This window comes from Xiphophorus hellerii, chromosome 12 (assembly GCF_003331165.1).
Source record: "Xiphophorus hellerii strain 12219 chromosome 12, Xiphophorus_hellerii-4.1, whole genome shotgun sequence".
NCBI lineage: Eukaryota > Metazoa > Chordata > Actinopteri > Cyprinodontiformes > Poeciliidae > Xiphophorus > Xiphophorus hellerii.
The window spans coordinates 4,861,771-4,875,228 of NC_045683.1; the positions used below are offsets into that span (position 1 = coordinate 4,861,771).

Here is a 13,458-nt window from a genome sequence, read left to right on the forward strand (position 1 = left end):
AATACCAATAAAATGACTAAGAAATCTGACTATACTCGGATAAAGATGGAACTTTATCAAAAGGTCGGAGTAAACTTGTGATTTTCACACACAATTTGGATTTTTAAGTACATGACTTAACTTTGGGGAAAGTTTGTAAAGGAAATGAAGAATTCACCGGAGAGAGTCTTTCATGGTTAGACGGGTTGTGATGCCCAGAAAACAGCCAGAGAAGCCTTGAGACACTTTACTCTTAGCCTTGGGTCTTGATGCTTACCTGAGACTGGGTCCATTGATCTGAGGTTCTGAATGTCCCTCTTCTCTGCTCAGTGAACAGCAAATACTGAACATTTGCTCCAATGTACTCTCTCTGCAGAGAGGCTTTGCTGTTTTTAGGTGTTTCAGGAGTTCCTTTTTTATTTAATTCAGTCCTGAATTATAATCAGTGGGAAATATTATCTTCCTAAAATACTAAAGAATTTTACAATGAACCAAAACAACAATCAAATGTCAAGCAAATGGATCAGATTAGTTTGCTGATTCAGTTGGGGTTAGCTTTAGTTTCTGTGCAATGCTGGTAAGTCATAATCTGTCTCTGTCCATTCATCATTTCTTTTGCTTTACTCATAGACTCAGATGTGTTTTTGTCACATCTACATAGATGAACATTAGGAAAAATAGATTCTATTTTTTAAATATTTTTTCAGAGAGAATGTAACTTCTTGGTCTGAGATCTGCGCTGAGATACTCCTAGCAGAGATTTTTGAAAATATTTTAAAATTTATCTTCCTCATGATTGCATTCGGAGAAGATCAATGTCTATGCATTTTTCAAGATGAAAAGTGATTTCACAAGTATGTGACTTATCCTTTATCTTACCTAAAGAACTGAAGGTTCATGATGCTGCTTGTGCTCATTTCTGGATTTTACTTTGTGTATAGACTTTATTTGGGCAGGCTCTCCACTTCCAGCTAAATATTTTTGCTGTAATACAATTCCATGTAATGTCCATGAACAGTAGTCATTGTTGACTGATAAAAATCAGTGTCATAAACTTGTCCTTATCTCTGGCCATACACAAACTTTCTTCCCTCTTTTGTCTGCAAAACTACTTCTGTCTGCCTGTGTCCTCCTTCCTGTTCTGTCTTCTTTTTTCTTTATTTTAGAAATGTGTCCATGAAAATACTTACAGGACTAATTACTGTTGGAAGAAGGGTCGGGGGTGTAAATCTTTGCCTTGGGTCCCAGATTAAAAAAAAACAACCAAACAGATAAGTCTTCTAAAGGCCATACATGAACTTAAACTCTTAAATGAAAAGTAATTATCAAAAATACATCAGTTCTGGATAATTGTCTGTTTTGACTCTAAGCAAGACTGTTTCAGCTATTTATTTTTTCCAATAAATGTTGTTGCTGGATTAGAAATAAGTAGGTACCAGTTGCACCATTTGACAATCTCACACATATTGAGGGGGGAAAGTTTCTTGTCTGCTACTGGAAGGTATAGCTCACAACTTCTTCATCAAAAGATGAGCTATTCAATTCAGTTAAAATTTTATTCAGATTTTTTTTTAACCTAAGGGAAATCAAATGTTGTAACACCTGTTATCCAAGTATCTTGAGTCATTGTGGTTGGTGATGCCGTGGACAGGAAGGATCTCTGTTAGCAGTCAGTTATGCAACAAATTTGAAGAGGCATCTGACTGAAGACTGTTGCTGCATGACAGTCTTATTACTGTCATGACTTGCTAACAGCTCAATATCTGGGCAACAGAGACGATCTTTGACAGTCATATGTCCTAGATGACACCATTAGTTGTTGATGAGCACTGCTAATCCACCTCATTTGCTTTTGCTGCTCCTCTTTAAATTTCTGTCTGGTCGAAAAGTTGAGCAGAGAGACGTTGGAGTTGGGGAGATGATCCTTGCCCTTTATGATCCACAGAAGAGATGGTTTGAACTTCCTCATTTGCTCTCCCCCTGCTCATAGTTCATATTACTTTACAAGATTTCAGCTTTTGAGATGCTGGTCAGCTTCTTCCAGCTGTAAAAATTATACTTTGTTGCCATGGTTACACATTATAACAACTGTTGGAAACAAAAAACGTAAGAGCAAAAATCCTTCCAGCTGCACAGCATCCAAAACCTGAGGAAATAATTGTCCAGACATGCAACGCTTCAAGCCAAAATATTTTGAACAAAAGTGTGTGTGTGTGTGTGTATGGGGGTATGTATGTATGTATGTATGTATGTATGTATGTATGTATGTATGTATGTATGTATGTATATATATATATATCATTATATAAAAAAAATCAGAACAAAGTGGCAGAGCTATTCCAATTTTTTATTATTTTTTTTAACTGACTACAACAGCAAATCTCACCTTCCATTAACACTTATGTGGTTTATGAGAGCCACAGTGTGAAACACTTCACATTAATACCGATTTTCCCAAGCTGAGCTAATGAGTCATGAATCTTAGTGCGTACAACTGTTCTATTTTAAAGCCATCATGTCCCCACTGGATGTTTCTTGGCAGGAGGTGTTGGACTCTGCCAGCAGTGGCTTCACATATCACTCCCACTTCCACTCAAGTAGTACACATGGCAGCTTACAAGGTGTTTCTTTTTCTTCTTTAAGCATTAAGCTCCTTTATCACTAACCGAGATGATTTTCCGAGGTCTTATTAAAACATCTGTGATATTACTTTGGTTAGAGTACAACAAGATTTTGGAGCAAAGTACTTTTTATTTTTTAATTCTTTTAACCGTTTTCTTTCTAGTGTTTTAACTCGGGAACAGTTCAGAAATCAATAAATGGTTTTCAATGGGGTTCAGTGCAGTGGTCTCAATTTTTTCCAGAGCTGTACATTGTCATTGCAATTGCAGTTTGTGCAATATTCATCTTGGAAAGGACTTACTGTCTGCAATAATTGTTGCTTGCAATGCAATATTTAGCTGTTGGACATGGCAGGAGAGGCTCGCACTGGACACAAATGACAATGTCACAGAGTGTAAAAAGCACAGCTGAGAAAGAGAGAAAAGACACACACATTAAAACGTACATAATCCCAAAGGCCGAAGGTCATACTAACACCGGTTAATTTTTCATTATGCATACTGTGATGTCAAGGGTAATCCTGATTTAATATAGTTAATTATGCAAGTAGGATATCATCCCCAGATATACAGTTTTGCTGTTGTGAGGGACTGCTTTTCAAATAAACTTAACTCTGTTGCGTCCTTCAGCTTGTAAACATTTTGACACCAATCACTCTAAATGTGGCACTTACTTGGGACTGGTTCTTGGCACCCAATAGCCATGCCAGCTGAGACTGATAACTTTTCGGATACAATGACAGATGATCTACTTTAGCAGCTTTACTGCTATATTGCCAACTGAATTAAACACTCTTCCTCTCCCAAAGCATTTGGTAATGAGAAAGTGAGTGAGAAGATTATTTTACACATATGGTAGCAGACAAAGGTAAAGTATCAGGCAATGTGAGTGCGTCATTAGATAGGAGGCATCTGTTTGGCAAATGTTTAAAGTATGTCCTTAATCTTTTGAGAATTAAAGGCCATCATGAATAAGTTATGGACCCAGCTGGTGTGTAATAAAATAAGTAGACCGAGCCAGAATCAGATGCTCTATGATTCAACTGTACCAACTTTTTTGAAAGGCTTTTAAAATTCAGGTCTTCATAAATAAGAATTTAAATTGACTGGTATTTAACCAAATATTTTGTAACTAAAAGAGGCCACTTGTTTTAAATAAAATTAGAATAATTGTCTTGCCTAAATGACTCATCAGAAAAACAACCAAAAGTGGATTCAGATCTACAAAACAGCAGCAGCTGTAGTTTTCTACAATGTCACACTTCCTTGGTTAAAGCTGAAATAACCAGACAGAGCAGCTTAATTTTACACTCAATGTATCATTGCTTACATGTTATTGTCTAAACATCATTTACACATACTAGTGAACATGTTAAACTAGTTTACACCACCAAGTGAAACTCTCCTGCCTCAGAGAGTTGTTGCAGGAGAGAATTGTGACCAGTTTTCTTCATTATTTTCACGTTATGTGAATCCTTTTGGAAAATTCGCCTCCTGGGGCTCCTGTTTGTGTCGAGTCAAATTTTGTAAACTTTGGCAGGCAAATTTGCATCACTGACAAATAACAAAGTCATCTAGACAGTGTTGACCTTTTGAAGGAACACGGAGCTGGAGGCTGCAAAATGGGGATGCTATTTTAGCCTGTTTGGTGTGTCAGACAATTTTCATTTATGATGCTACTTTTTTTTTTTTCTTTTACGGCATAAACAGCCTCACAAAAACTGACTGCACAACTATCTTATTGGTTCTACTAACTGACTTTTCTCACTAATTGTGAAAGGTGGAAGGCTGGAATTACAAAAGGTATTAAATCAATTTCTGAGAGAATGCAAACACTCGAGCGTCGTGAAAATGAACATCTGGATTGTGGTGAACATTTTCCATGGAAGTGAGCCTTAAAACACGATACGTTGTACCACAGGGAAAACAACTTTTTACACATGCCGACACATTCTTTAAAGATTGCAACTCCGACATTCCCTGCAGTCAGTTAGTTTTTCAGCATAATCTTTTATCAATGCAGTGACCCTTATTAACTTTACAGTCAATTAGGACAGGTAGTCTCTTTCACACATATGTAAGGTCAAACACGCTGGAGGACAGAAATGCCCTGTCAAAACATCATTTTGTGTTTCACACATGGAGAGAAAATTCATGAACTTGTCATGGTATTTATTAGGGCTGAAACGATTCCTTGAGTGATTTGAGTACCTCGATTATTAAAATTCATCGAGAAAAATTTATCTGCCTCGAATCTTTAATTTATGTTTTATTATTTAGCACACTGTGTTAAGGGCTGGGTTATTACTTGCATTGTACATCGCTCTCTCTTCCGCCTGAGTCGTTGACGAAAGTTAAGTGTTAGCAGCATAACGTCCAGTTTTCATGTTCGGCCTGGGAAGATTTAATTGATTGATGATAATGTCTGTCATTTTTCGGGGGACCGATAGCATCCTTAAAATGACTGGCGTGATGCCTGGAGTACGGCAGCTTTTCTCCTCCCGGAGCTGCTGCCTTTTGGCGTGGAAGAGCGCTGCAAGTGTATTTATACAGATGAGCGAATAGACTGAAGACAGCAGGCAGCTGCGCATTAGATGATTAACGTAAGTGTAGCTTTACGGAAGAATCGGAAAATTTATTTCATACCATCAAAGTCTCAACAAATGTGTGGCAGAGCGCATTGTGACGGCACGTAGCTGGTTGATGTTTCTGTGTGTGACGAACGAAGGTGTCAAATACCGTCGCTAACATAAACACAAGAGCTATAAATGTCTGGGCAAGGTGAGACTTTATCTATTAAATTGACTGAAGATGAATACATAAACTAAAAGCTGAATTGTAGACTTTTTTATTATTAGCATATTTGTGAGCCTGCCTTTTTATTATTAAATTGAATATAACTTCAGATTCTTGTATAACTTTTCTTCAGGTTAACTTGGAAATCGAGCTATTATTGTTACGAGTTAATTTTCTAAACTAGAAAAAAACTTATTGTTAGGCAAGCTCAAATGTGAAAAATTGGACTGATGTTAATATGCAATAGTAATACTGCTGTTATGTTAGATTTACCAATGTTTTATTTTATCTTTTTTTTCCAATTACTTGATTAATCGTAAGAATAATCGATAGATTACTCGATTACTGAAATATTCGTTTACAACAGCCCTAGTACGGTATTTATTCATTATTTTTGCAGTATGTGGACTTGTTACTGGATGTTTATGTGTTCATAGGGCAATAGACTGTGGCCTTGAAGGGAAAGTAGTGCTTCAATCTTGAAAACAACACATTCATAATTAATAAATCTTCAGCAGACAGCAGAACAGACCTACTCTGTGGACCAGAGGCTTGTGTTTGATGTTGTATCCCTTGCCCCGTTCTAATTTCCGTCTTGAAGAGAGGACTGTCTTTGGGTTCTTTCAGACAAGGGTCGCATGTCAAAAATAGAAACATTTTATAAAAACATAGTTTGCTCTGTTGTATAATAGACAGTACATCTCTGACCAAGTTTAAAGATGAAGTCTTCCTTAATACCCCCATAAAGCTATTGTACATATTGAAGGTTATCCTGCAATAGTCAGCCCCGCCCACTCCTCACTACTCCCCAGGGCTGCCTACTGACCAGTTCTCCGTCTAACAGGTCCGGAAAATCTCTGAGTCCTGGGTATTACCCTAAGAGTACTCTATAAGAGATAATCTATTTAAACTGGTGGCGAAAGTGATTCGTCTAGCTCTAACTACCTCCAATCCAGAAGTTATGACCCTTTACAGTTGAGAAACAATCAGCTGAGTAGCCCTCGCAGCTGCATAATTCCAATAACCACTTCTGTTAACGGTAGCCCACTTTCTAAATCATAACTTGCACTTGGAACCGGCTAGATTATGTTTAGTGACTTAGATGTAAGTCCCAGGGTCATTATTTAATCTCACCAAAGGAAATTATGAAGCCTCCTATTTACTGGAATCATGTACATTAGTTTTACCTTAATTAAAAGAACTGGACAAAGATTAAATGACTCTATTAATTCCAATGTCCACCAACCTCATCAGAATTTTATAACATAAATTTATTAAGCAAGCTTAAGCAGGGATATGCGACATACAAATCAATAATCAATCGTATATAATTCAAAAACAGTGTAATAAGATTTACATGTACAATCATACTACCCTATCTCCTTTCCCTAATTTAAGTCGCACGTTCTGAAATGGAATTTCAATGAGCAGATTCAACTCATACCCCGGTGATGGTGGATCTTTTGGCAACAGGAATTTCTTGCGTCCTTGGTTGAGGTCTTTGCCTGGTGTGGAAAAACCCTCCTCAGAAAGGAAGCAAAGCAGAAAGGGTCTGAATCCTTTTGCAAAACCCAGTTCTTTATCCCTGAGGGACCTTTGTCCTTCCTCCAAGTCTTGTTGCAGAGTTTGAAATTGCTGGGTTGAGACGAGACCAACGGTCGAATAATGAACCAGGGATGGGGCGATGGGTCCCAGTCCTTTCTTAGCGGTGTGAAGTCCGAGCTCCCCTGTGGTTCTGAAGTGCGGTCCGTAGTTCAATCTGCTCCTCTGTGAGTTGTCTCTTCTTCTGCGCCGCCGGACTGGGAACAACTGGTTCCTCTTTTCAGCCCCTTTTTATGCATCTCTCCACCATGTGTGTGTATGGGGAGGTTTGGTCTACGTGACTTGCTTCACATCTGCTGTCTCTCATGAAAAAGTCCCCACATTTCTCAACCTGTTTTTGCTGACCGTAGTGGAAGTTCCCGTACTTCCCCTTTTTCCGTTGCCTCAGCCAAACTCACCGCACCATCCATCCTGTGCGCCCTGGCCATCTGTTCAGAACTGCTTGCGACATTTCCTGTTTCAGGGCTGTACTGCATTCCTCTCTTTTCTTATAACTCACTATTATTTATTATAACTCATTAAACACATTCAACCTGTTTGAATTGATTTCAAATGATTACAACTTCATATTCATTGACAATAAATCACATCTTTTCCTTATTGTTAATCATTAACATAATCATTTCATAGGTAAATCATCACAGATCATTAATCAAAAAATTCTTTGCAGAAAGTTATTGAGTGATTACTTATACTCATATTATTCAGACTTATTCAACTTAATTAACTTTTAATCAAACTACAAGATTACTTTATTTCTTCCAAGCCATTATGCACCTTTTTCTGCGTGTGCCTGGAAAGATCTCATACCCTTATGCCAGTTTTCTTGACACCCCCTCCATGAGATCGGACGGTGCTTCGCAGAAAACACAGAGTCCAAAGTCACAAGAGATCAAGTCCATCACCACAAGTGGTAGTGAGGATGTCCCGCTCATAGCAGGTAACCGGAGACGATGAAGGTGTCCAGGAATCCACAACCTCATACCCCGACAGATTGGATGGCGGAGAAAGCCAGAGTTCTGCGCCCAAATCGTTGTCAAGTGTAGATTCACCTGAGACGGAAAGGGTGGAACGTTCCAGCGGAGGCTGCAGAGGCGAAGGCAAATCCATGCCGAAGTCTAGCAGCGTTGATGGGTCGTTGCAGTAGCCGTCCAATTCTGCCAACAGATCCTGGAAATCCATATCACTTGGTGATGGAGATGAAGGGGAAAGGGTGTCTTCAGTCTGGCATGCATGGGGAGATGAACTGAGGTTCTCAGTTTGGGTACCCCTGTCGTTAGTCGCACTGCTGGCTTGGCATCCGACGTCGATAAACAAATCTGGAGACACGGGACGTGTAGGCGGAAGGTAGTCGCCCACCGCCACAATTCGTCCGTCCAACAGATGTAAAGTTGGGAGGCATTGCCGAGTAAGTTGGTGTTCCCATAACTTATGAATCACGGGCAGCCGTAGTCCCGTATACAACGGAGATGCTGTGAAGTCGTCGTCATCTAGGCCAAACGCAGAGGTCCACACGATTTTGTGCACCCGTTCCAGGGATCTAGATGTGGAATCCGCTATGTAGGGCAAATCCTCCAGCCCTGTGGCGCAGAGGATTGCCGTTACATTGCTAAAATGGCTGCTCACGCATTTGTGACACCAGCGGGAAGACGATGCAACCCAAATGAATCCATAAGATTCTGCAGTGATTCCACACCCCACACAGCAGGTTGATGCCTGAGGAGAAACAGTAACCCAGGTAACTTCATGATCAGTGGTTATTGATTAACTACATTTATTTACAATGACGAAAATGCGAAAGCGAAAGCTGAGAGAGTAGGCTGGTTTAAGCCCGTGTGCCAGCTTGTTTTGCGAGCCAAGGTGAATTAATCACAGGAGCCGGAATGTCATGATCCGGAGCGGGTTCACCTCGATCATAGACATGAGCTGAATCATGGAATATTGCAGCGTAGGTCATCAGCCATACAACAATGGCTAGGTCCGAGGTCTCACGGAGCCAGTAGAGGACCACCAGGATCCCCCAAACCGTTGCCCAAAGAGTCAGAATTATCCACCTTTGTATCCAAATTCGCCGTCCCCGACCCTTGATAGACAAGGCCTGGCGCGCTAAGTAGATGAGGATAGATACTGCGAAAAGCCCCTCTAGAACAGCTGTGAGGATCTTAAATGGGGCGGTTCGTGTGGCTTGTATGCCCCCAAGGACCAATTCCAATATCAGGGCTGTGGTATCGGTGATGAGCCATAGGCAGACCACAACACCCCTGCGCCAATTAATGCGGGTACGGCCCATCAAGTAACAAGCAAAAAGGGATGAAGCCAACCCCCATTTGTGGAGAACGACGGGACGGAGGATCAGCTTGGCATATCCTTGTAGCGCGACGAAGATCCTCACAGGGTGTCCCCTAGGCCAAGGACCGGTGTGGCAGAAGACTACCCAGGCCAGGGTAATCCCTAAATGCTCAAGGGTACTCACTTGAATTGGTGCAAAAAGTGAGTTAGGATTTGACGAGTTGGTTGAAGAGTTAGTCGAAGAGTTGGTTTCCATGATGTCCGATGATGGTTGCTCTGGATCAGGTCTTCTCGGCAGCTGCGGTGAAGGTTGAATGGCTTGCAAGCACACGGTAGCTCTCTCTTATGCAGAAGTAGGCTCCTCCTTAGGGGGGAGGGGCTGGTAGTTCCTCTTCTTGCAACGACACAGTGCTTTTAGCCACGCCTCCAGGACGATTTTACCGATGATCAACGCGACAGCGACGCCCAGGAGGCCCAAGAGGTATGGCCACAGCAGACTCAAAGCCCTCATCAACCATTGTTCAACAATGTTGAGGCCCTCTTCCACCACATGAGCAACTTCTTCCGCAACCTCAGAAATAGCGGCCACCAATGTTGCCCCCATAGTCTCGTACCAGTAACAGTCATGTTGATCAGAGCCTTCTCCACATTTTTGCCAATTCTCTGTAGTGGTTGAGCAGGTGAGATTGGAATACAAAAGGTTAGGTCCTACCCAGTCAAACCCTGAATCTATGTTGCCATCACACAGACTTTTACGGAAAGCATGTCCTTCTGCGATGGCTATGAGGGAGTCTGGGATGAACGGAACAGGAAGACCAAGTATAGTCTTGCGCTTCTGGAGATGATATCCTAGAATTGCATCGGTGCAGGTCCGTCCGCTCACTATCGCCCTTCGCCATGTTCCATTGAACTTTCGCCAAGTAACCTCAGAAGAGTGAGTGTCATACTCGTCTGCATAATGGTCGTTGCAGTAGCTTTCCCAACCTTGGAGCTCTCCGCAGGGTCGTCTGGCCAAACCTATTACACATTCAAGGATATTTCTGGTGTTGTTTTTACAAGTCATGCGCCAAGGTCTTGGGCTGACGTAACTGGCCGGTCTCCAAAAAATCCCAGGCCAAATCATGCGTTCCTTAGAGTAGACCGTAGCGATGTACTGGTACTGTACCCAATAGTTTGTTGATTCTGTAAGGCATGGTGTTACCCAGGCTTCAAACTCATGTTGTTGGAGTCCCCACCACTCGTAGTCCCATTTTCGATAGTAATCCTCGTACCAGGCTCGTAGGGCCCATTTGGCCGTAGGAGCTTTATCAGGATCAGGGCAGTTATACCTCCAGGTAGAGTGCAAAGCGTTGCCGACCTGCCAGAGGTCGCACCGTGGCGATGAGAGGGTTTTCTTCCAGCAGGTGTCATTTAGGCTCTCAAAAATTCTGTTTGCAACACACTTGTCAATTTTTGCAAAGTCCGTTTTAGGAACGGTGAGAAGGTCATCGGGAGTTGGAAGGCGTTGCGTACGCAAGTTGGCAATGTGTAGCTCAGTTAGTCCAGTATGAGAGCGAACCGTTCCTTCCGGGAAGTCTCCCATAAAGAACGTTTGTTCTTCGGCTATGTACGTCCATGGGAACGTGTTGTTCAGCCAGGTTTCAATTTCTGTCCGGAGTGGGCGTGTAGAGTGCCAAAAATCAGCCCAGTATTCCTCTATGGCTGAAACTATATAGTTCTGTCCCGCACATTTCACAAACTTGTTCCAGAGGCAAGGATTTAACCAAAGAAAGTGGTGTTTGTAACAGTGCTGTTGCTCGGCCTGATACATAAACCGTCTAGGTCCTTGTCTGATCAGGAAAGCCGTCATGTTAGTCAAATTGGCTGGTGTAGGCGAAATCGTTGCATTGACTGGAAGATTACCTCGGGAGGCATTTCTGTAGGTCCAGTTCCCCGTTGGTGCTGTTGGGATGATGTCATCTGTTCTGCAGTTGAGGTGATAGTCTCCCCAAAATTCTCCTCGTGGGAGCCAGGCTCGACAGCCTGAGGACCTGTGTGGGGCTGGGTATACTACTTCGGTATCCCAGTACCCCTGGTTTGGTAACAATAGCAGCGATCGACAAGCCATGTTGCAATGCCATTCTGGAAAGCCTCGATCCGGATGAATCCAGTTGCATCTCACGGTGCGGCGTTCTTTACGTTGCAGAACCCGTATCCAGCAGAGTGCTTCGGTGTCGAGGAAGTCATAGGCGTAGATCTCCCAGGTCCGGTTCAGGAGGTCGTCCAGTGTGGAGTCGTTCAAGTTGAAGGCTCGGCTTTCTACGTACTTTTTGCCGTTGTTTTTGGCGAACAGTCCGGTTCGGTTCTGGATAGAAGTTTCGTTGTCCCATGGTACAAAAATTGCCGTGGTGCTTGTATTCCAACAGTTGAAGGTAGCATACTTGGAATGTCCATAGGTGACTCTTGTATGCGTAAGATACCACGGTCCAACTCCGATGAAGTAGAAGATAGTAGCAAGAACAGCAGCAGCAAACAGCAGGGCAAGAAGCGTTAGCAGCCCTTTCAGGCATAGGGATTTTCCGGTTATCGTAGTCGTTTTCCGTAGCAAGGGTTCGTTAGAGGTTTCCGAGTCGTCGTCAGTGTCAGTAGAGCTGTCTGATTCCGATGTAACTTCCAGCAACTCCGGGTCTGTAGGCCGGCGTCTCATGCCGATAGCATCCATCCTGGCCAGATTAGTGCTTCCCTGGGATCCGATGTGTCAGGCTTTGCACAGACTTTCCTCAAAGCCTTGAGGTGGCCCTGGTTGGCAGGGTTCTTTCCAACCCGTCTGGTGGCCCTTCTCTGCTGCAGGGCTGTAAATATGGGAGAGGGGTAGGGTAAATCAGGCTCCAACCCCCTCCACACCCACTTCCAGTGGAACACCCTCCAGTAGTCCGGCCGAGGAAACGGGCCTTGGGCGGTGCCAGTTTTCAGCGCCTGGTCATACCAGGATTCGTGTTTGTACCCTATTGGGGCAGGCACTGAGATGTAGGTGTATAATGATTGTCCATGCAGAGTTAGTCTAGTGCGGTACCCCCAGGATGACGGAGTATAAATCCTCTGGTGTGGTGGATTGGGGTAGACCCTGTCAATTTCCAATTTCAATGGAAGCCTGGTGTTATTAAATATATAACATTCTGGATTTATTTCCCTCTTTACTATGGTTCTCGCCATACTCCGTGAAGTGGTCCAAATGACCATATCATTGAGTGCAACTTCACAATACAGTCCTTGCAGTGGTTCAAGATAATGGGGACCCCACCTAACCCGTAGCTCGATCCCCCGTACCCTGAAATACACTGTATGAAAAGTCCATGGTAGAGATCTTGGACACATAGGGGAGATTGATGCAAAATTAACCGTATTGTCGGATCCTCTTCCTTGCCAAGCAGGCGGTGCGGTAGGGATAAATAAATGTGGCTTCGTGGAAGGGGGCGTTGTGTATTCTTCACTTTCCCCCACCTGTTTTACGTTTTGGAAATTGGTGGGTCGGAGATATATGAGATACTTGAGAAAATAGGCCTCGGTGAGCGGATTGGAAACAGTGAAATCTTCTCTTGGCATATCTAGTAGAATGGAGGTGGTAGGGAGTCTTAAAAACGGGCCTCTGTCTGATAGTCCCGATGAGACTCCAACCCCCACTTTGAACAATCTAGTCACAAAACACTGTCTCCCCTTTCGCTTTTTGGTTTTTTGCTGACCTTTAGACTTGACGACTCGTTTTTCTCCTTCCGGTGCGTCCATCAGTTTTGGTTTGTCTTTTTCCATGGAAATGCTGAGGCGAGCTTCTGCCAGGCGTGAGTTTTGGGTTTCTTCTTGGGAGGCTCCGACTCCGTACTGGACACGGTGGCGTAAGTCTGCTCGTCTGGTACCATTTTGATGGCGGCTCCGACTGAGTAGATCCCTTTATCGGGGACGGTGATCATGCGCACTGACAGCTGGACCTGACAGGAGGTGCTAGGATCAGAGGGCGTACCCGCCCTGTGAGCCACGCCTCCCGGGTGTTGCAAAACTCCATCCCGAAACTGGGATTCCGCTGTCACCCAGTACAGGCAAGACTTCTCCTTTGGTCTCACCGCATTGCTGCCCCATCCGTCCACCTCAGTGGTGTAGTAATACATGTCTGAGCTGCGCACCCCATCTTCCCTTGGTG

General features: G+C 43.1%; 2 protein-coding genes across 2 annotated transcripts in view; one reads left to right on the forward strand and one right to left on the reverse strand.

Moving 5' to 3' along the window:
- Positions 1-13,458, forward strand: part of gpat2 (glycerol-3-phosphate acyltransferase 2, mitochondrial) — a 153,590-nt gene that overhangs the window by 50,717 nt on the left and 89,415 nt on the right. The window lies entirely within an intron of this gene.
- On the reverse strand, positions 7,027-12,061 carry LOC116729509 (uncharacterized). Its single transcript, XM_032578124.1, has 2 exons — positions 10,800-12,061; positions 7,027-7,163 (listed from the first exon to the last, which is right to left on the reverse strand). Exons 1-2 carry the CDS (start codon positions 11,986-11,988, stop codon positions 7,099-7,101), a joined length of 1,254 nt encoding a protein of 417 aa, XP_032434015.1. The 5' UTR covers positions 11,989-12,061; the 3' UTR covers positions 7,027-7,098.

Excerpts from the sequence above, each read along its gene's own strand:
- LOC116729509 (XM_032578124.1), bottom strand. The coding sequence starts at position 11,988 with ATGGATGCTATCGGCATGAGACGCCGGCCTACAGACCCGGAGTTGCTG. Across the intron at positions 7,164-10,799 it reads GCTACACATTGCCAACTTGC|AGGAGCAGATTGAACTACGG; the intron begins GTACGCAACGCC and ends GACAACTCACAG.